The sequence below is a fragment of the Pan troglodytes genome, chromosome 8 (genome assembly GCF_028858775.2).
Source record: "Pan troglodytes isolate AG18354 chromosome 8, NHGRI_mPanTro3-v2.0_pri, whole genome shotgun sequence".
Taxonomy (NCBI): domain Eukaryota; kingdom Metazoa; phylum Chordata; class Mammalia; order Primates; family Hominidae; genus Pan; species Pan troglodytes.
The window spans coordinates 24758334-24781761 of NC_072406.2; the positions used below are offsets into that span (position 1 = coordinate 24758334).

Here is a 23428-nt window from a genome sequence, read left to right on the forward strand (position 1 = left end):
AGGAATCCTTCCTACGTGCCAAACCTTTCTCTGAGCACTTCACAGATACCATGGCTTAAATTCACTGAATTGTTCACATTTCTGTCTGTTTCCCCTGCTGGAAGGATGTTAGTTCCTCCAGGGCAGTGACTGTCCCTCCACCTCTATCCCCAGGGCTTACGACAGTGCCTTAGCACATAGAGTGAGATCAATAGCTATCTGTCCAGTGAATCTCTGTTTTCCCTGGGTCTCAAGTATTCACATAAAAGTTTAAATCCGGCCAGGCACAGTGGCTTATGCCTGTAATCCCAGCACTTTGGGAGGCCGAGGCGGATGGAGCACTTGAGGTCAGGAGTTGGAGACCAGCCTGGCCAACATGGAGAAACCACATCTCTACTAAAAATACACAAATTAGCCAGGCGTGGTGATGCACGCCTATAATCCCAGCTACTTGGGAGGCTGAGGCGGAAGAATTGCTTGAGCCTCGGAGGCAGAAGTTGCAGTGAGCACAGATCATGCCACTGCACTGCAGCCTGGGCATCAGAGTGAGACTGCCTTAAAAACTAAAACAAAAACAAAAAAATCTACAAGACACATTGGGCTCCCAATAGCTGAAAGTTTACCTCTGAATATATAAAAACTTGAAAACAATTTTTTTTTTTTGAGACAGAGTCTCGCTCTGTCACCGAGGTTGGAGTGCAGTGGCGCGATCTCGGCTCACTGCAAGCTCCGCCTCCCGGGTTCACGCCATTCTCCTGCCTCAGCCTCCAGCTGGGACTACAGGCGCCCGCCACCATGCCCGGCTAATTTTTTTTTGTATTTTTAGTAGAGACCGGGTTTCACTGTGTTGGCCAGGATGGTCTCGATCTCCTGACCTTGTGATCCGCCCGCCTCGGCCTCCCAAAGTGCTGGGATTATAGGCATGAGCCACCGCGCCCGGCCAGATGAAAACAATTTTAGAAGGGAACCTGAGACATGTTTCATCTCTGCCTTTTCCAAAGAATATCTTGAGTTTTTCACTCTGAGTATCATGAAGATATTACATGACATGGTTGGAGTCAGGAAATCTGCGGTCTCACCTCTCTACTGTAGGTCTCACTACTCCAGGACTACAGTTGACTCTTGAATAGCACAGGTTTGAACTGCATGGGCCCACTTATACATGGATTTTCTTCCACCTCTACCACCCCTGAGACAGCAAGACCAACTCCTCCTCCTCACCTACTCAATGTGAAGACGACGAGGATGAAGGCTTTTATGACGATCCACTTCCACTTAATAGTAAATATATTTTCCCTTCCTTATGGTTTTCTCATTTATTTATTTATGTATTTATTTAGAGACAGGGTCTCACTCAGTTGCCCAGGCTGGAGTGCAGTGGCACAATCTCTGTTCATTGCAGCCACAAGCTCCATGGCTCAAAGTGATCTTCCCACCGCAGCCTCCAAAATGCTGGGATCATAAGCATAAGCCACCATACCTGGCCCATGATTTTCTTAATAACAGTATCCTTAGCTTACTTTATTGTAAGAATAAAATACATAATACATATAACATACAAAACATGTTAACTGACTACTTATGATATTGCTAAGGCTTCCAGTCAACACCAGGCTATATTTGTAAAGTCTGTGGGGAGTCAAAAGTTACATGCAGGCCGGGCGCGGTGGCTCATGCCTGTGAACCCAGCACTTTGAGAGGCTGAGGCAGGTAGATCACCTAAGGTCAGGAGTTTGAGACCAGCCTGGCCAACATGGTGAAACCCCATCTCTACTAAAAATACAAAAATTAGCCAGACGAGGTGGCAGGCACCTGTTATCCCAGCTACTTGGGAGGCTGAGGCTGGAAAATCGCTTGAACCTGGGAGGCAGAGGTTGCAGTGAGCTGAGATTGCGCCACTGCACTCCAGCCTGGCAGCAGAACTCCATCTCAAAAAAAAAAAAAAAAAAAAAAATAGAATTCCCATCTTTTCCAAAGGGCACCTTGGATTTTGTTTGTCCTGACCGCCATCCACAATGTGTCTCAGAAACTAACACCTGGGGTGGTTTGTCCCAGGCCAGTTCCTGTCTAGGCACATTGCAGGGCTCAGAAGCTGCCATGATACTTTTTGGATGAAAGAATCATATAAACGGGGAATACTACATATTTCTCCTTGATATTCAAATGGCCTCCCAACTTTGGGAGGGAAGAGCATACAGAAGAAACATTAATGAGAGAATAAAAGGTTTGTGCCTGAATTTAAGTGTTCAGTGGTCTCTGGGGAGGTGGGAACATTCTCTCTCTACTTGGCAAGGCCATATTCCCTGAAGAGTGGCATTCCCATGGTTCCCACTACTGTTCAGGTACGCTTCTATGCGTAATAAAGCATAGTTGTTGAAAGTCGTGTGTGTCGGCCGGGCGCAGTGGTTCATGCCTGTAATCTTAGCACTTTGGGAGGCCGAGGCAGATGGAATACCTGAGGTCAGGAATTCGAGACCAGCCTGACCAACATGGAGAAACCCTGCCTCTACTAAAAATACAAAATTACTTGGAAGTGGTGGTGCATGCCTGTAATCCCAGCTACTCGGGAGGCTGAGGCAGGAGAATCACTTGAACCCAGGAGGCAGAGGCTGCAGTGAGCCGAGATCGCACTACTGCACTCCAGCCTGGACGACAGGGCAAGACTCCGTCTCAGAAAAAAAAAAAAAAAAGGCTAGGGGCATGAGCCTAGGAAACAGCACACACAAAGGTGTAATTACAGCAGCGGCCACTGAAGGAATCTTTCCTACGTGCCAAGCCTTGCTCTAAGCACTTCACAGATACCATGGCTTAAATTTACTGAATTGTTCACATTTCTGTCTGTTTCCCCTGCTGGAAGGATGTTAGTTCCTCCAGGGCAGTGACTGTCCCTCCACCTCTATCCCCAGGGCTTACAACAGTGCCTTAGCACATAGAGTGAGATCAATAGGTATCTGTCCAATGAATCTCTGTTTTCCCTGGGTCTCCAAGTATTCATAAACAAGTTTAAATCTGGCCGGGTGCGGTGGCTCACGCCTGCAATCCCAGCACTTTGAGACACCAAGGCGGGTGGATCACTTGAGGTCAGGAGCTCAAGACCAGCCTGGCCAACATGGTGAAACCCCAGCTCTACTAAAAATACAAAAACTAGCCAGGTGTGGTAGTGGGCACCTGTAATCCCAGCTACTCGGGAGAGTGAGGCAGGAGAATCGCTTGAACCCAAGAGGTGGAGGCTGCAGTGAGCCGAGATCAGCCACTGCACTCCAGCCTGGGCGACAGAGTGAGACTCGGTCTCAAAACAAACAAACAAACAAAAAAGAAGTTGCTAATTGGATACCTTCCATTTGCAACTAAGAAACACATTGGGTGGTAGGCGCAGTGGCTCACGCCTGTAATCCCAGCACTTTGGGAAGCCAAGGCAGGCAGAGCACTTGAGGTTAGGAGATCAGCCTGGCCAACATGGAAAAACCCCATCTCTACTAAAAATACAAAAATTAGCCGAGCGTGGTGGTGCACACCTATAATCCTAGCTACTTGGGAGGCTGAGGTGGGAGAATCACTTGAGCCTGGGACGGGGACGTTGCAGTGAGTGGCATCATGCCACTGCACTGCAGCCTGGGCAACAGAGTGAGACTCTTGTCTCAAAAAAAACAAAAACAAAAAAACCTACAAGACACACTGGGCTCCCAATAGCTGAAAGTTTACCTCTGAATATGTAAAAACTTGAAAACAATTTTAGAAAGGAACCTGAGACATGTTGCATCTCTGCCTTTTCCAAAGAATATCTTGAGTTTTTCACTCTGAGTATCATGAAGATATTACATGACACGGTTGGAGTCAGGAAATCTGCGGTCTCACCTCTCTACTGTAGGTCTCACTACTCCAGGACTACAGTTGACTCTTGAATAGCACAGGTTTGAACTGCATGGGCCCACTTATACATGGATTTTCTTCCACCTCTACCACCCCTGAGACAGCAAGACCAACTCCTCCTCCTCACCTACTCAACGTGAAGACGACGAGGATGAAGGCTTTTATGACGATCCACTTCCACTTAATAGTAAATATATTTTCCCTTCCTTATGGTTTTCTCATTTATTTATTTATGTATTTATTTAGAGACAGGGTCTCACTCAGTTGCCCAGGCTGGAGTGCAGTGGCACAATCTCTGTTCATTGCAGCCACAAGCTCCATGGCTCAAGTGATCTTCCCACCGCAGCCTCCAAAATGCTGGGATCATAAGCATAAGCCACCATACCTGGCCCATGATTTTCTTAATAGCATTATCCTTAGCTTACTTTATTGTAAGAATAACATACATAGTACATATAACATACAAAACATGTTAACTGACTACTTATGATATTGCTAAGGCTTCCAGTCAACACCAGGCTATATTTGTAAAGTCTGTGGGGAGTCAAAAGTTACATGCAGGCCGGGCGCGGTGGCTCATGCCTGTGAGCCCAGCACTTTGAGAGGCCGAGGCAGGTGGATCACCTGAGGCCAGGAGTTTGAGACCAGCCTGGCCAACATGGTGAAACCCCATCTCTACTAAAAATACAAAAATTAGCCAGGCGAGGTGGCAGGCACCTGTTATCCCAGCTACTTGGGAGGCTGAGGCTGGAGAATCTCTTGAACCCACCAGGCGGAGGTTGCAGTGAGCCGAGATCGCACCACTGCACTCCATCCTGGGGACAGAGTGAGACTCCATCTCAAAAAAAAAAGTTCTTTGTGAATTTCTGACTGCACGGGGGGTCATAAACCCTAACCACCAGTGTTCAAGCGTCAACTCTATTCCTTCCTATAATGAAGTTACTAATATTTCTGCTCATTATAAAAATCCTGAAAGCATCAATTACTGATTCTACTGTACTGAATGGCATTAACACACCTCTCAGCATGATTCCTTGACTATAAAATGAGTGTGTCTTCCAATCCGAATCTTCTGTATGCTCTAGGGTTAAGACCATACTGAGCTTCTCAGGTTTTTGCTCTTTTGTGTGTTTGTGCCTGGCTTCTGTTTGGGTTTTTGTTTTCTCATCATGATCCTTGCTTTGCGCTCTCCTAGCCACTGTGCACTTTCTGCACCCTCCGTCAGGCTGCTTGGTTTTGCACACCTCAGGTCTGCAGTAGCTGTATGTAAACGCAGAGTGTCCAAGGGCCTGTGAGGCTCCCATAGGGAAGTAAGGGGACTGACCTTGAGACAGATCGTGAGGCTGCCGGGATGCCTTTCCAGCTTATCACTCCCCCAAAAAGAATCAAAGTCTCAAAGGAAGAAGTCTGACAGCCAGATGTGTTAACACCTGCTTACCTCTCCTGATCACAAGGGGGAAAAAGGAGGCCCAAAAGACTGACAGTTATGAGAATCATAAACATTTCCAAAATTCAGGGGGCTTGTCCTTTCAAACTGAAGATGCAATGTTGTGAAGAATCTAATTTGGCCCACTTTCTGGTTCCCCAACATATTACACCTGCTAGTGACTTTATTCTTTCTAGATGAAAGGTGAATAAAGGTAAATCATCACCATGCACCTGATTTTCACATTGTCTGCCTTGTGTATGACATGAAATTTAAAGGGTGAATTTAGAATGATCCTGGCTCCCTGTAATAAATAATCTGACACCTAGAAATAATATAAAAATGATAAACTTGTAAACCCAACAAAAGGACAGTGAGTAACAGTACACAAGTCAGTGATGAAGATGGTGATAAGGGCTGGATGATAAACTTCCGGTAAGTGAAATCTGGAAGGTTCTTTCTTTAATAAATCCTTGTTTTTTTTCAAATGATAATAACTCTCAGCTTGATTTTTGAAATTTTAGCAATGGTGATTACAGTAACTCCGTTTGGAGTGTGTAAATCAGCCTTAAAATTAACACCTGGCAAGAGATGAACAAGAGTGGTTCTTGCTGTTCCTTTGTGAGTTACCTGCTTTGCAGAGAGAGGCTCTGCCCACATAAATCACAAACGCTGCCCCAGGCTGAACCACGCTGTACCATTTCCCATCTTCACCAGTATTCGGCCTCTTCTAAAAATGTGCATTCTATTGGTCTGTGTAGGCTACTTTTTTTTTCATTAGCCCCAAAGGTACATTAACTCCGGCACCTAAGAAAAGTCATGCAGAGTTGGAATCCTTAAGGTGAACACAACACTAGTCATCTGAGAATGTATTTTTTTTTTTTTTGAGATGCAGTCTGGCTCTTTCACCCAGGCCGGAGTGCAGTGGCGTGATCTCGGCTCACTGCAAGCTCCGCCTCCCAGGTTCACGCCATTCTCCTGCCTCAGCCTCCCGAGTAGCTGGGACTACACGTGTCCGCCACCGCGCCCGGCTAATTTTTTGTATTTTTAGTACAGATGGTGTTTCATTGTGTTAGCCAGGATGGTCTCGATCTCCTGACCTCGTGATCCGCCCACCTCGGCCTCCCAAAGTGCTGGGATTACAGGCGTGAGCCACTGCACCTGGCCGAGAATGTATTTTTAAAGCACAAACATGACGCTGGGAGATACCAATTTACCCGTTCAATCGGTTTCCAAAACCCAAACCAAACAAAACAACACCACGCCAAATCTAAATTACAACACTTTATTGCAGCATCGGCAAAGGTCAGATTTCTGAAGCTGGTGAAGATTGGGCAGCATTTCCATGTGAAATGTTACAACTTTACAAGTTTTGTTTTTTATTTAAATCTACATGCAGAAACTGAAACATGGTAAAAGAAAAAATGCAAAATAGCTAGAAAAAAAGATGTAATCAAGTTGTCGCATACAGATGTGCTCTCTGACTAAATGTACTACGCCTGCTGGAAAGCAAACCAAAGACAGCTGTCCTAAGAAATTAACAGATTGTCAGAAACAGACTAAGGACCCTCATTTCTATTTAGTGGGGGAAAACAAAACAAACAAAACAACAACAAAAGCAAAATAAAAGCTCTACTTGTTTCCATACTTTGTTTAGAGACAGAGGCTGTAAACCCATGAAGGTCAACAAAATATTCTCATCCACTTCTTGTTGTCCTTCGTTCGTTTTCTGTGACATGCTGACGGGCATGTTTTGTTTTCAATGATACTTACAATGGGCTCAACTAGATCCCTGTTCTTGGGCTGGTATCACTTTTCTAAGCCATCTGAATTAATGCTCTCTGTATAGTAAAATAGTCTCCACATTTTTCTTTTACCTTAATAGGCAATTTTATATCACTGACTCTGATGGATAAAACGGATTTTTCTCCCTCATCCCTTGTTCCTCTTGAAACAAATTCCTAAACAAAAGCCTCCCTGGTGGATTATCTGGTATTTGGATATCTTTCATCATTTTGTTGTCCTGCATGTAAGTTTTACTAGAAGATTTTCCTGCTTGCTCTATACTTTTCTACTGTAGTCCTGGAGCCCCCAAATGTATCTTCTTCCAACGTGGGATGTTCAATTCAGAGACACTGAAACTCAAATCAAGTTTAAAGCTCAAGTTCATTTCCCCCACACCATTACCATCACAACCCGTTTCTTCTCTGGCTCAATCATCTCCTTCACGCTCTCCTTGGTGTAACTGCTCAGTAGTCAAGTGAACCATCTCATTTCTTGACTGCCATTCTCAAGAGAAGATTAACCCTCGCGAGATTTCCATTACAAAAGGCCTTTTCCGCCTTGTCTGGAAGCGTCGGCTTGTTCCGGTGTTGGCAGAGGCTGGTGTTTCTGCCTCCTGGCCCCAGCCTGTCCCAGGTTTAGATTCGCAACTCTCTAGACCGACCTGCTGAGATGTGTCCACTGCTCTCATTCAATTGCTGGAGGACTCCACTATCCACAACATCAGATACAGGACCTAATGAAATGACACGTGCTGCTGGATCAACGTCTCCTAAAGGAACAAACAGGGTCACATCAGAGAGCTAGCTGCCACAGGACAAAGTCCAGCAAGACGGCGTCTGCAACGCTACCCACCACCACCAAGTCACTACCCCAAGTTACAGTTGGCCCTGGCATCTGCGGGTTCCACATTCATGGACCAAAAATATTCGGGGAAAAAAACCCCAAACAATAAAAAATAACATAAATATTAAAAACAATACAGTATATCAACTATCTCCATAGCATCTACACTTTATTAGGTATTACAAGTAATCTAGAGATGATTTAAAGTACACGGGAGGATGTGCATATGTTATACATAAATGCTACACCATTTTTTACCAGGGACTTGAATGTCTGTGCATTTTGGTGTCTGAGGGGGTCCGGGAAGCAACCCCCTGTGGATACCGAGGACAACTGTAGTGCTTTTTTGAGAGCATTCGTGCTCTCTACTGAACTACAACTTAACCAGAGCCATTGGAGCAATGGCTGGAGGGGTGGCTCTGTTCTCTTCTACAACTTATTCTTAAGATGCTAAGAATTCACAGTTTGTGTTATGGTTCAGTTGTGTATCCCCAAAATTCACATGTTAACACTGACCTGCAGGACCTCAGAATGTGACCGTATTTGGAAACAAGGTTGCTGTAGATGTAATTACTTCAGATAAGGCCATACTGGAGCAGGGTGGAGCCCTAATCCCATATGACTGCATCTCTATAAAAAGGGAAATTTGCACACAGACACACACAGGGGGAAAAGGCCACGTGAAGACAAAGGCGGAGACCAGGGTGAGGTATGACAAGGTATGGAAGCCAAAGACTGCCGGCACCCCCAGCAGCTAGAAGGCAGGCCTGGAGCAGTCTTCCTCCAGGCCTCAGAAGGAACCAGCCCCGCTGACTCCCTGACCTCAGGTTTCCTGCCGGCGGCCTCCAGTGCTGCGAGACAACAGACATCTGTCATTTAAGCTACTAGGGCTGTAATATTTTGTCATGGCAGTCCAAGCAGATGAACAGTTTGTTTTTCACAGAGCAAGCTACCTTAGCAAGAAACTTTCAAAGCGTTAAGATGCAAATATGGAAAAGCATATCCTCAGCTGGATAAGATCCATAACTCTTCCAGAAATGAACTGATGGAAAGAACACAAGTATTCCCTGAGAGAATGAAAGAGAAGATTCAAGCATCTCTCCTGAAGTCAAGAAAAGGCAGCTATCTAACCTAGAATACTTTAAATAAATGCAGTAAATGACAGGAAAAAATGTTCAAAATCTTTGCTAAGTAAGGGATAGTTATATCACTACTTATAGTGTAAGGTGTCATTTGACTGGTTTATAGGCAAACAATCATTCTGAGTGACTCAAAAATCTATCAGCTCAAAAACTGTTTATTAATACAATATACACTTTGGATTAAATGCAATTCTACAATGGACTCTATTTTATAACAAAACTATCACTAATTTAACCTTACATAAAGATATAAAAAAAAAATCTGACGAAAAAATGCAGACTCTACTTAAGATAGGTTTACAAGAGTTCAAGATCAGCCTGGGCAACATAGTGAGACCTCGACTCCACTAAAAATTAAAAAAACTAGCCATTGGTAGTGGTGTGTGCCTGTAGTCCCAGATACGGAGAGGCTGAGGCAGGACTGCTGAGCCCAGGAGGTCAAGGCTGCGGTGACCTGTGATCACGCCACTGCACTCCAGCCTGGGTGACAGAGAAGACCCTGTCTCAAAAACAAAATAAAACAACCACAAAATCATCTTTAAAAAGATGGGTTTAAAAGTCAGACAGTATACTCCTATGCCGCTAAGTGTAGGCCACACACCAGCAGCTTCGACATCACTGGAGATCTTGTTTAAAAGTAACCAGAGCTTGTTGTGCTCACTTCAGCAGCACATATACTAAAAATTGTAGTGATACAGAGAAGACTAGCACGGCCCTGTGCAAGGATGACACGCAGGTGGGGTGCAGTGGCTCACGCCTGTACTCTCAGCACTTTGGGAGGCTAACGCAGGCAGATCAGTTGAGGTCAGGAGTTTTGGAGACCAGCCTGGCCAACATGGTGAGACCTCATCTCTACTAAAAATACAAAAATTTGGCTGGGCGCGGTGGCTCATGCCTGTAATCCCAGCACTTTGGGAAGCCGAGGAGGGTGGATCATGAGGTCAGGAGTTCAAGACCAGCCTGGCCAAGATGGTGAAACCCCGTCTCTACTAAAAATACAAAAATTAGCCAGGCGTGGTGGCAGGTGCCTGTAATCCCAGCTACCCAGGAGGCTGAGGCAGAGAATTGCTTGAACCCGGGAGGCGGAGGTTCCAGTGAGCCGAGATCATGCCACTGCACTCCGATATAGTGAGACTCCATCACAAAAAAAAAAAAAAAAAAAATTAGCTGGGGGTGGTGGCACATGCCTGTAATCACAGCTACTTGGGAGGCTGAGGCACAAGAACTGCTTGAACTCGGGAGGTAGAGGTTGCATTGAGCCGAGATCCCAGCACTGCACTCCAGCCTGGGCAACAGAACAAGACTCCATCTCAAAAAACAACAAAAAAGAATGACACGCAAATTCATGAAGCTTTCCACAATAATAAAAAAAAGTAATAATAATAAAAGAAATGAATCAGAACTTGCTTTTTAGTAAGAGTCTAGAGAGTTAATATGTATTTTAAAGTTTGAGTAGCATTAAAATAACCCATATGAATTAGTACCATCTAAGCCATATAAGTATTAACACTTGCCAAAAATGTTACGCTTCACAGGTTTTCAATACTAGTGTATTAGAAAAACAACCTTGTTCTGCAATACAGAAAACCCTACATAATAGTTTTACTTACAGCACTGTTGCCGTTTCAACTCATTGTAAGCAAATGCCTCTGATTTGTTAAAGGGCTGAAATTTTAATTTATGTCCTTATTTCAAGGATCTCCTGGTTAGAAAATATACAAATACAAATTAAAATCTGGGAGTCCATCAAAAGCTACAGGAGAAAAATAGTTTATGCTGGGCATGGTGGCTGACACCTATAATCCCAGCACTTTGGGAGGTCCAGGCAGGCAGATCACCTGAGGTCAGGAGTTCAAGACCAGCCTGGCCAACATGGCGAAACTATGTCTCTATTAAAAATACAAAAATTAGTCAAGAGTGGTGGACTGCATACCTGTAATCCCAGCCACTCGGGAGGCTAACAGAAGAATCACTTGAACCCAGGAGGTGGAGGCTGCACTGAACTGAGATTGTGCCACTGCACTCCAGCCTGGGTAACAGAGCAACATGTCGTCTCAAAAAAAAAAAAATTTTTTTTTTTAAACTACTTTTTTTTTTGAGACAGGGTCTGGCTCTGTCGCCCAACCTGGAGTGCAGTGGTGTGATCTGGCAGTCTCTGCCTCCTGGGCTCAAGCGATCCTTCCACCTCGACCTCCCAAAGTGCTGAGATTACAGGTGTGAGCCACTGCTCCTAGACCTAAACTACTTTATAATCAGTTTCCAAATAAATTTCCCTTTATCTGCCGTATAACATTACTAATATTAATAACTGATTTTTTAAAATAGAGTTTCGCTCTTGTTGCCCAGGCTGGAGTGCAATGGCGCAATCTTGGCTCACTGCAACCTCACCTCCCAGGTTCGAGTGATTCTCCTGCCTCAGACTCCTGAGTAGCTGGGATTATAGGTGCCCGCCACCATGACCGGCTAATTTTTCTAATTTTAGTAGAGACGGGGTTTCACCATGTTGGTCAGGCTGGTCTCGAACTCCTGACCTCAGGTGATCCGCCTTCCTCGGCCTCCCAAAGTGCTGGGATACAGGTATGAGCCATCACAACCAGCCTTAAAATGTAAATTTTAAAAAAGGCAAAGAACATCTGGTCCTCTAAAGGGTAAAATCTCATGTTTCCATGTTTGTTCGTCTACCATGTTTATCGCACCTATACTTTAGGAGCATTGACTATAAAAATTCCATTTGTGATACTTTACAGAGTGCTATTCTTAAGACTGATGGACAAGTTAGGTTTTCTTTTTTTAAGGTGCTATTTTAAGAAGAGATCTTAAAACAGGTTGAGTGGCTAGCTCAAAAGCTAGGACTCTTACAAAAAAGAAAAACAGAGGGAAGAGCTAGGGAGCAGAACTGGAATGAGAACGTTTATTCAGTGACTGAACACAGACTGTGAAAAGTTCTTTTGTCCACTCACCAAATATTTACTGAGCACCTACTAGGTGCCAGGCACCAAGAGCTGTGAAGGAGACAGAATGGAAACAAATGAGACTTAGTCCCTGCCCTCATCGCCTGTAATCTCATGGGGAATAGAGACAAGCTACGCGGCACTTAAGGAGGACAGGGTCTGCAGAAATACCGTAAGTCATGGCAGCAGATCCGCACTGACCTATGTCAGACTCAGGAACACCAAGGCAGGACCCGAAGGAGCAGGAGTTCTCCAGGGGAACAGCTGGAGACTGTTCCACACAGAGGAGGCAAAAAGAACACAGAACTAAAGGTCAGCTAGGCTGCAGCAGGGGAAAGAACAGCAGGAGATGAAGCCAGTAACGTATGTCCACCTGCACCACGGGGCCTTGGGAACCAAGTTGAGGAGTTTAGACTTTTTATCCTACAAGCCACGAGGAGCCGTTGGATGATTTTGAGCAGAAGGGCACACACAGATATCACATTTGTGTTTTAGAAAGAACACTGGGTCTGTAGGGAGAGAATGAATTGGAAAGGGTTGAAGGTTGAGACGGAGAGGATGATGAGGAGGCTGAGGCAGCAACAGCAATCCAGGCAAGAGGTGATGGTGGCTTGACCCATGGTCTTGGCTATGGGCAGAGAATAGAAAAGGCAAGAATGAGGGCCATTTGGGAGCAGAATGCAGAGGATTTGCTAATGAACTAGATTTAGGGATTGAGGGAGGAGGAGCTGTCAATAACACAACTTCCTTTTCTTTTGTGGACAAGGGGGCAGACAACGCTTCCTCTCCCTGCACTGGAGACCCTGGGGAAGAGGGGTCTGGGGCAGGGGCACAAGTCTTCCATCTCTGAGTCACAGTGGGGTGGAAAGTCAGAAATGAAAATGTAAGATCTGGGCTGAAGACCTGGATGGAAGCCAGGCCACTGGGAGGGATGACACCTCCTTTGAGAGTGCAGAAGGAGAAGAGGGCCCAGGCTGAGCCCAAGGAACACAGACATCCCTAGGCAGGGAAGCGCAGAAAGGAGGCAGTGTCAGCAGCAGGAGCCACAGTGATCGCGGGAAGGGAAAACCCAGAAGCCAGCAGAATCACAGACGCCAAGGAAGGGTCTGTTGGGAGAACAAGGAGGGCCTACAATGCAAAGTGCTGCTGAGATGAGGCCAAGAGATGGCAGGTGGGGATGCCAGTGACGGCAGAAGCTGCCTAGACCTAGGGACTGAGAAGGTGACAGGAGTCAATAATGAACCTCTCTTTTCTAGCATAGCCACTGGGGTGGGCAATGCCTCCCACTGCCAGCTGTGACTTGGCAGGGGTAAGCCACCCAAGTGGGAGCAAGGAAGAAGGGGCAAGTGTAGCCGATTCTTCCAAGGAGGAACTGGAGGAAGGAAGGGAAAACAGAAAGTGAAGGAACTCTGCAAAGTGACTGACACCGGTAACCAGGTTAAGAAAGGCTCACCTCTGTTCACACGCACGTCGCTGACAGCACACACATGCTTACATATCTCCTGCCTGGTCCTTAACAGACTCTCACCCAAGGTTTTTGAAACAGACAAATGAAGAGGGTGGAATTATCTTTCAAGTACCCATACTCGGCTTCCCTACTGGACCACAACCGTGCAGGTAAAGACCCTGTCTTGTACTCCATCTTCCACAGTGCAGTCCTGGATGAGTGTACACGGAGGGAGGCAAATCCTACTGGATGCCCCTTATGTCATCCAACTCCATAGTGAGTCTACACAAATTACTAAGACACTATACTTGCAATACATGAATTGTGAGGAGGCTAGGGATTAATAAAAACGTGCTATTCAGAGACGTTAGGCTGCAATATGAACAGGTGAAGATGATGGAAAACATCAAGATATTATGCTGGTGCAAAAGTAACTGCAGTTTTTCCCATTACTTTTATTGGCAAAAACCGCATTACTTTTTACCAACCGAAATACAAATATTCTAATAGTTTTGGTCTCTGATGATGAGACAGGAGGGAATAGATGTTATCAAGAACACTGTGGCATATATTTAAAGCTACTCTAAGAAAATGCAAAAGCAGGAAATGAACATTTTTCATTGCCTGTTAACCTAGCTAGTGTCTACATTTTAGCAGCAATAAAACAGGCTTAATTAAAGGACTTTAATAAAGTTTGGATAATTAAAAATAACCTAATATCTTATGCCTAATTAGATGGGTTTACAGGTCATTTCCAACTTGGATTTTTTTTTTTTTAATTATACTCAACAGATGCTAAAGAACAGATCTCTAAACTGTCTTGACAAGCCAGTTTTCTACATTACAATTTGATTAGAGTTATCTGAGCAAATAGTTCAAAGAAAGATGCCACCAGAACACATGAATATGTTCAGTGATGTCCAGTGAGTAACAGACACAGGCTCTGATGACTACATTTTCCCCCATGCTACCCTCCTGAATCATGATCTAATTCTGCCATCCCCAGCACACTCCCCATCTACACCTGCTCCCCTGCTCCCAACAACAAAGTGACATCTTGGGCTGTTGTAGAGCCTCGGTTTAAACACTAATCCACTAAGTGAGATCAGTAAGGGCAGCAGAAGCCACTGTCACTTTAATTTAACCGCAAGACAAAATTAATTGAGGTGGGTGGACCACCTGAGGTTAGGAGTTCGAGACCATCCTGGCCAACATGGTGAAACCCCATCTCTACTAAAAACACAAAAATTATCCAGGCGTGGTGGGTGGGCACCTGTAATACCAACTACTTGGGAGGCTGAGGCAGGAGAATCACTTGAACCCGAGAGGTGGAGGTTGCAGAGAGCCAAGATCATGCTGCTGCACTCCAGCCTGGGTGACAGAGTGAGATTCGGTCGCAAAAAAAAGAACAAAATTAGTTGATGATATGGGTCTTTAGATCATGTCCCAGAAACACTTTAAATTACTTACCCTTAAAAAACATAAAAGAGGCAGTGGCTCACGCCTGTAATCCCAACACTTTGGGAGGCCGAGGCGGGCGGATCACGAGGTCAGGAGATCGAGACCATCCTGGCTAACACGGTGAAACCCCGTCTCTACTAAAAATACTAAAAATTAGCTGGGCGTGGTGGCGGCGCCTGTGGTCCCAGCTACTCAGGAGGCTGAGGCAGGAGAATGGTGTGAACCCGGGAGGCAGAGCTTGCAGTGAGCAGAGATCGCGCCACTGCACTCCAGCCTGGGCGACAGAGCGAGACTCCGCCTCAAAAAAAAAAAAAAAAAAAAACAAAGACCATAAAAGAGGTCTTATTAGGGAACATCTTCATTTTCAAATTCTTTATAGAGTTTTAAATTATCTCACATTAAACAATTTAACTTTAAGTGGAACTGGTAGGAATTCCATCAGGAAATTCTATAATTTAAAAAAACAGGCTGGACGTGGTGGCTCACGCCTGTAATCCCAGCACTTTGGGAGGCCAAGGCGGGCAATCACCTGAGGTGAGGAGTTCGAGACCAGCCTGGCCAACATGGTGAAACCCTGTCTCTACTAAAAATACAAAAATTAGCCAGATGCGGTGGCGTGCCCTATTGTCCCAGCTACTCGGGAGGTTGAGGCTGGAGAATCGCTTGAACCAGGAGACAGAGGTTGCAGTGAGCCGAGATCACGCCACTGCACTCCAGCCTGGGCAACAGAGCAAGACTGTGTCTCAAAAAATAAATAAGTAAGAGCTTAGGAACAAACTCTACTTGCATGGTTAAAAGTCTAGAAAATAGATTTTTAGTTTTTGTAAACATCGATATTAATTAACCCTGACCTGAGAAATTCTAACACAAAGCCTATGATGTCTCTCTCTTGTTCATCTATAACAACTCCTTCCTATTAAAGCAAAAGAAGAAAAAAGAAGTCCACTCAGAGAGGGCAAAAGCCAAGATCTAGCTGAAACCAATGTCTTTGTAAGAACAGCCACGTGGGCAGATGGCTTGAGCTCAGGAGTTCGAGACCAGCCTACACAATGTGGCGAGACTCTGTCTCTACAAAAGACATACAAATTAGCCAGGTATGGTGGTGCATGCCTATAGTCCCAGCTACTTGGGAGGCTGATGTGGGAGGATCACTTGAGCCCAGGAGGGTGAGGCTGTAGTGAGTGAGTTGCGATTGTGCCACTGCACTTCAGCCTGGGCGACAGAGCAAGACCTTGTCTCAAAAAATAAAAATAAAAATAAAAAAAACAGAACAGCCATACTATGGTATAAAGCAGTTTTTTTCCCCTCAAATATCTACTTTTCTATTTTGCTAAAATATCAAAGACTTTTCTATTTTGCTAAAAATCGGGCCTTTGCCAAAAACTATAATCCAGAATTCCCTAATTTATTCTTATGGACATCATGGAAACAAACAGCTAAGGAAAGAGTAATGACTGCTTTACCTCCCACCAGTCTTAAAGATTAGATCTGCATTAGGTGCTCCCTTCGGATGTTGGTAGCGAGGCCGCCTCTCACGATTGGTGTTTGCTGGAGCTGGGCGCTGTGCAAGAGACTGCAACATTTCTGTAATTAGGAGCAAAAAAAGAGAATGCTGTTAACTCTTAGAAATGTACTCCTCCTACAGAGTGAATGAAATGTTGGGGAGATTAAGTTTATTAGTCCTGTCAGGGAGCTGACTAAAGAAAAACAGCCATTATACAGACTAAAATGATTAAAAAGTTTTAAAAGAGCATTATCAAGAGAGGAGACTCTTTTAATACCCAATGTTCCCTTTACTATGAATCTGGCCACCACATAGCTATCTTATGAGGCAGTAGAAAAGCCTAAGAGGCAGTGCATTGCAATAGCTAAGAGCATCGTGTGTAGAGCGAGACTACTGGTTAATATCCCAGCTCTGTCACTTTCTAGCTGTGGGACTTTAGGTTCAATTTCCCTCAATGTAAAATGCAGATAACAACAACACTTATCTCAAAGAATTGTTATGAGGATTATATGCTTTGAAAAAGTACATAAACCAGTGTCTGGCCAAAGAGTAAGCACCCAGTGTTAGCTATTATCATTAAGAATGTTGGAGCTGGGTGTGGCGGCTCACGTCTGTAACCCTACCACTTTGGGATGCAGAGGCGGGAGGACTGCTCAAGCCTAGGAGTTCAAGATGAGCTTGGGCAACATAGCAAGATCCCCTCTCTACAAAAAATTAAAAATTAGCCAGGTATGGTGACACATGTCTGTAATCTTAGCTACTTGGGGGGCTGAGGCAGAGGCAGAGGGATCACTTGAGCCCAGGAGTTTGAGGCTGCAGTGATTCTGCCACTGCACTCCATCCAGCCTGGGTGACAGAGGAAGGCTCTTAAAACAAACAAAAACACTGTTGGGTATCGACTGGGAGAGAACATTCTACAAGTGAGATTAAAAGATTAGAAACCACAAATACTGATTTACATACACTCTCCTGCACAGACGGTGGTTTATTCAGTACAGTGCTGTAGAAACAACTGTTATGGCTGTAAAATCTGCATACCACAGGAACACCAAAACGCTAGCCTATGAGGTCTCCATGGACTCGATGTGTAAGGTTCCAATTAACTGAAAAATGCTGGGTATGTATGCATAAAATGAGAATCCTAATTTGAGTATTTCCTCAAATCTGAAGGAACACAGGTTCCTCAAGACCAGGACTCCAAATAGACAAAAGGAGGTAAATACAGTCGTGTGCCGCGTGACCATGTTCCAGTCAATGACAGACACCTACACAATGGTGGTCCCATCAGTTCATAACAGCTACACCATACAGCCTCAGTGTGTAGTAGGCTACACCATCTAGGTTTGTCAAGTACACTCTATGATGTTTGCACAATGATGAAATTGCCTAATGCCACATTTTTTAGAATGCATCCCTGTCATTAAGCAATGCATACTGTTTGTTAAATGAATCTGCACACAACTGGCTGGCAATGTGAAGCAATTAAAAATTGATTATCACCTTGCTTGCAAACGTAGCTTAGCAGTTTATACTCTAATTTAATTAGAGCAAAATATGGTGAAAATTACATTATTGTTATTTTACACATAAGTGAAAGAAAAACAGTGGGATACAAAATGAATTTCTCAGCATAAATGTGGAAAAATATGACATGAGAAGGTGAGACAAAATAACAATTTTGATGCTCAAAAGGCAACAAAAATTTCCACTTCTCTTATAGATGATTTTATACCTTGATAATCTTCCTGTTCTTGCCGTTCATTGATATCTAGTGTGAGCTTTTTCATTCTCATCCTCTCTTCTTGTTCTGCCTGTTGCTGGTTCCAATGATTTGCAGCAAGTTGAGAGGACATGGGTACATTAAGGATCTTAAACTGGGAGAAAATAACAAAGGAGTTACAAATAGTTTGAGAACACTGAGAGAAAGAAAAAACAGACTTCAAATAAAATAGCAAGTACAGGCTGGGCACGGTGGCTCACACCTGTAATCCCAGCACTTTGGGAGGCTGAGGCGGGTGGATCACGAGGTCAAGAGATCAAGACCATCCTGGTCAACACGATGAAACCCCGTCTTTACTAAAAACACAAAAATTAGCTGGGTGTGGTGGCATGCACTTGTAGCCCCAGCTACCCGGGAGGCTGAGGCAGGAGAACTGCTTGAACCCGGGAAGCGGAGGTTGCAGTGAGCCAAGATTGTGCCACTGCACTCCAGCCTGGGCAAAAGAGCAAGACTCCAACTCAATTAAAAAAAAAAAAGGTAGATAGATAATTTCTTAATCATCATGAACTGGAAGTTGCAACTCTAAGATGTTTTTATCTAAACACTCAGAAATAAAACAGGGTGGCCATTTTTCCCCCTTTTTAGGTTCCTGATGATAAAATTTGAAATTTCCTTCATAATCTACTAATAAGCCTAATGATGATGGTACTAATCACAATAATAAAATAGTATAAAACATTATAGAGAAAATTTCATAACGTGATCAAAAAAGGTGAGAAATATAGGCTTTCTTATTCATTTATAAGATTAACAATTTCTTCGTTTAGATCTTCTAAAGGGAAACAATTATAAATAAAAGATGAACAAAAACACATTTTATGAACTCTGAGACAAGTTTTACAAAAGGCAAAGTTCTCAAGTATTATGTACTTAAAAAGAACATAAAAGAGACAGTAATAAATACAGGGAAATGAAGAGACAAATTTACTGATGGCCACCTTTGCCTACTGCCTTTACTGCAGAGCTGCTAAGATACTATTAACAGAGACACACTACTTTATAGCAAATTAGATGATAAAAATATTGAAGCCACTCAAACTAAATTTCCTGAACATAATAGCAATGAAGGTGATTTAGCTGATATTTTGCAGCTACTCCATGACTGTAGCTAAAATTAAAAAACATACAATCTCAAGTTACTATGACATGTAACTATCAATTATTCTAGTCAAAATATAACAAATCATAACTCCTTATATAAATATTAATTGCAAAAATGGTTTGTCTGCCAGTATTAAACTATACTATGTTATGCATTTGTTTGAATAAAAAAGCTTTTTAAAGCATTTTATAACATTTATATTACATTAAAACTTGCTTTAATTGACATTTATTATTCTAATTCAGAAATATTTAAATCTAGAAAAAAATAAATGGCTAAAAGCATTATCTTTTTCTTTCTCTGCAACTACTCACTTCATTGGTGCAATTTTTTTCTAATGACCACAACAGAAAGTTATTTCTGAGTACAAATTTGATGCACAAAGAGGTCTTTCACTTAAAATCCAAAGATTCCTATAAGGCAAGACATTTCACATTTGTAGAAAAACCGTTGCACCAGAAGGGCCAACACCCAAAAGCCAAATAAAGGAATAAAAATCAGAACAAAATCTACTTTCTTTTTCAGACCACAACATACCAGCGATGTTTCTTCAAATAATGTTCCAAAAAACTGAATATTTTCCAAAATTCCAAATAAAGTTTAGAAGCACTGAAAATTTACTTAATAACCAAGTACTCTGAGTTTTCATTTCATGTCTGCTAATATTTTTTAAATTTAGTAATAATATATCCTTAAAAATTAAAAATTAAACTAAATGCCACATTTTAAGAAACAAGGACTTCAAATTCATTTACATAAAATTACATAAGCCACCCGGTTTATAATCTACCTACTTTGAACCAAAAATATTCCTTCTAAAATACACATAATCTTATTTTGACCCACACAATTTAGAATTTCAGACTGCTGGGGTATACTTATTTTCCAAAGTCCACAAGTTTCTTTTAAGTAGGCATTGATTAATTTATTTTCAATTCCTACACGTTCTATAAGGGCCAGATGGGGTGTAGAGTTGACAAAGGTGTTAATGAATATTCATGTACTTCATGAAAGGGAGGAAGAAAAAAAACTCATTATTTACTGTTGTACAATCTGACCTTCAAAAAGAGATATTCCTAAACTCTCTTTTAGTTAACAAAAATCATGGCCTTCCTGTGCCAATGTAACAGCATTATCTAGCAGCTGTGCAGGAATGGAGACCAAGGTATATCTAGCTGAAGCTGCCGTGTACTGCCCTCCACAATTCAACAGACAGATATGTGCATGTGTGCATGCCTTCCAACTTTACAGCCTAATTACCTTTAGAAACTGTGTGCCAAGAAAGCCGGTGATGGGGGGAATGGAGGAGGAAGCTAAGAGTTTTTAAAGAGAAAGAGAATGAAGGAGATCTAAAACGTGATAACTGAAATAGTAAAGTCTGGTTCAGAGAATTAAATAGTCCCTAGAAAAGCAAAAATGCTGGGATTTGTGAATCCTCGTAACAGTGGTGAATTAGCATTTCCAGGTGCTCTGAGGACAGCAGTCTTAGCAAAGATCTCAGGACAATGCCAAATTTAGGGCCTGATTTTTTAAAAAGCTCTCATTTTCCTCACAGATAGAGAATGGGGAGTAAAGGAATGGGGATGTGCCAGAGCCCAACCCTGGTCGAAGGAGGGGAGGGGTGTGGCTCTCCTGAAAGCACCAGGAGGCCTGGCTGGAGCCTGGACTGGAGGCAAGGCCGGACGATGGAAGTGTCTGAGGAAGATTCAGCAATGCTCTGATCCTGTCAAAGTTAACTCTCAATACATGAGTCATGCCGTGAAGTCTTTGCCAGCTCCACACTCCATGATTATTTTATTTATTTATTTCTTTTTTTGAGACGGAGTCTCGTTCTGTTGCCCAGGCTGGAGTACAATGGTGTGATCTTGGCTCACTACAACCTCCACCTCCTGGGTTCAAGTGATTCTCCTGCCTCAGCCTCCTGAGTAGCTGGGATTACAGGCACACGCCACCAAGCCTGGCTAATTTTTGTATTTTTAGTAGAGACGGGGTTTCACTATGTTGGTCAGGCTGGTCTTGAATCCCTGACCTTGTGATCCGCCCGCCTTGGCCTCCCAAAGTGCTGGGATTACAGGTGTGAGCCACTATGCCCGGCCACACACCACAATTCTAATTGGTATATAGGTGGTATCACTGCAGCAACAAGTAGTATACTGCTCAAGTATATCACTTTCATGCTGTACAAGTATATCACTTGTATACTGCACAAGTATAGTGCACAATTTTGATCTCGGTGTACATGAGAAGTTGCCTGACAAATGCAGGGATAAAATTTAGGCATCATCTGTTCGAGGCTGTGCTAGTGGGGAGGACATCTCAGATGCAACTTATTGTAGGGTCTTCCCTGATCATCCTACCTAAGAGGCAGCCTCCCTCTCCTGGCATCTCATCATCCGTGTCTCTTTCTATCCTCTTACCCTGCTTTATCCTCCTTGGTAGCCATCCCAACGTGACTTGGTGTATTTCTCATATGCCTCCCAACACCAGAATGAAAGCTCGCAAGAGAGGAAGGACTCTGGCTAACTGCCTCTATATTCTGCACACAGAAGTGCTTGGTGTGTAGCAGGTAAATAATAAATACTTGTTAAATGACTGTGTAGATGAATGTGGTATTGGACTTGTCTAAGATAACTGTGGCAGCTACCATATGCAACAAAATCTAACATTCTATTAATTCTAAGATACACCATTATTTTACTTATCACTAAAGCAGAAAGAAATGCTGTCAATTATCACAGGATTTCATGGACTCTAAGAAGCAACTTGATCTCAGAAATGTTAAGATGTAAAAAAATTTTACAGAATTGACCTAAATACACCTAAAGGTGTATCTGAGAGCTGGCCTCTATTCTCTTCATACCATGTTTCACTATCTGCAAATATGTGCATTTGTCTCTCTGCTCTCTCAGTAGGAGATAAGTTCCACAAGGGCAGGAACATTGTTCTGTTTATCACTGTAGCCTCAGGACCTGAAATAGAATAGTACCTGGCACGTAGTGATGCTCAATAGTTGACAAATCAACTATGAATCGCTAGAGTAACAGCTTGGTAGAGGGGGAAACAGTTTTGAGGGACCATCTTGTACGAAGGGGGAAAGAGCAAACAAGAAGAATGGAGAGGGATATGGAGAAGGGTTGGTGTGATTTTCAGCTGACGGCAGCCGAGCCTCTTCCTGAGCTGCATCAGTCGCCATCCTCCTTTCCTTCCCCGCCTGGGGCTTGCTTGTGGAAGTTTGTGCTAGAAGTCAAGGTACTTACATATTCTTACAAACATGTATGATTTAAAACACATAAGGGGCCAAGCGCAGTTGCTCACGCCTGTAATCCAAGCACTTTGGGAGGCCGAGATGGGCAGATCACCTGAGGTCAGGAGTTCCAGACCAGCCTGGCCAACATGGTGAAACCTCGTCTCTACTAAAAATACAAAAATTAGCCGGGCGTCATGGTGGACGCCTGTAATCCCAGCTACTCAGGAGGCTGAGGCAGAAGAATCGTTTGAACCTGGGAGGAGGAGGTTGCAGTGAGCCAAGACCCTGCCACTCCAGCCTGGGCGACAAAGTGAGACGCCGTCTCAAAAAAACAAAAACAAAAACAAAAACAAAAAAAACTATATAAGGGAAGAAATTATTCTACCACTGAATGGTTTAAAACTGTCCAACCCTTATCCCCTTGTAGGTCAAAGATAAGTTAAAACCTAACTGGATAACTCACAATCAGCTATAATTACAGGGCGGGCAGTTTCTTACCTGCTGTTTATTGCCTTTTCTTGTTAACATGACAAACGGCATTGTGTCTGCAGACTCAGCCTCTCCTTCCCCACCTCCCAGTGGGGGCCCTTTCCTCAGCTGGCTTTTGAGATGCAAAGGAATGGCAACATCTAGTTGGTGCACTTTAACAGATTCACCACTTCGTTGCTAAAAGAAATTAAAAAGGACATAATAAACACTCCAAGATATATATGGATATATGTCAGTATAAATTGCAAACTCACTCAATGCTGTATTTCTTAAAACACAACAATCATAAGAGCCATAACAGTCAACAATTACAACCACCATAATACTCTTTCTGAAACGTGGATAAATCTAGGGAGTATTTCTCCCTCCACCTAACACCTCTGCCTATGACATGGAAGGAAA

General features: G+C 43.4%; 1 protein-coding gene and 1 non-coding gene across 2 annotated transcripts; one reads left to right on the forward strand and one right to left on the reverse strand.

The window, feature by feature from the left end:
• Positions 1-7685: 7685 nt before the first annotated feature.
• LOC129136177 (regulator of nonsense transcripts 2-like) lies at positions 7686-23199 on the reverse strand. Its single transcript, XM_054660089.2, has 4 exons — positions 23036-23199; positions 18141-18282; positions 16368-16488; positions 7686-7829 (listed from the first exon to the last, which is right to left on the reverse strand). The coding sequence occupies exons 1-4, from the start codon at positions 23075-23077 to the stop codon at positions 7820-7822; spliced, it is 315 nt and encodes a 104-aa protein (XP_054516064.1). The 5' UTR covers positions 23078-23199; the 3' UTR covers positions 7686-7819.
• On the forward strand, positions 9699-9806 carry LOC112204650 (U6 spliceosomal RNA). Its single transcript, XR_002938323.1, has one exon. It is a non-coding gene; the product is annotated as a U6 spliceosomal RNA (small nuclear RNA).
• Positions 23200-23428: the final 229 nt, after the last annotated feature.

Coding starts and splice junctions, on each gene's coding strand:
- LOC129136177 (XM_054660089.2), bottom strand. CDS start 23,077: ATGCCGTTTGTCATGTTAACAAGAAAAGGCAATAAACAGCAG. Junction 18,283..23,035: donor GAAAAGGCAATAAACAGCAG/GTAAGAAACTGC, acceptor ATTTTCTCCCAG/TTTAAGATCCTTAATGTACC. Junction 16,489..18,140: donor AGAACAGGAAGATTATCAAG/GTATAAAATCAT, acceptor TCCTAATTACAG/AAATGTTGCAGTCTCTTGCA.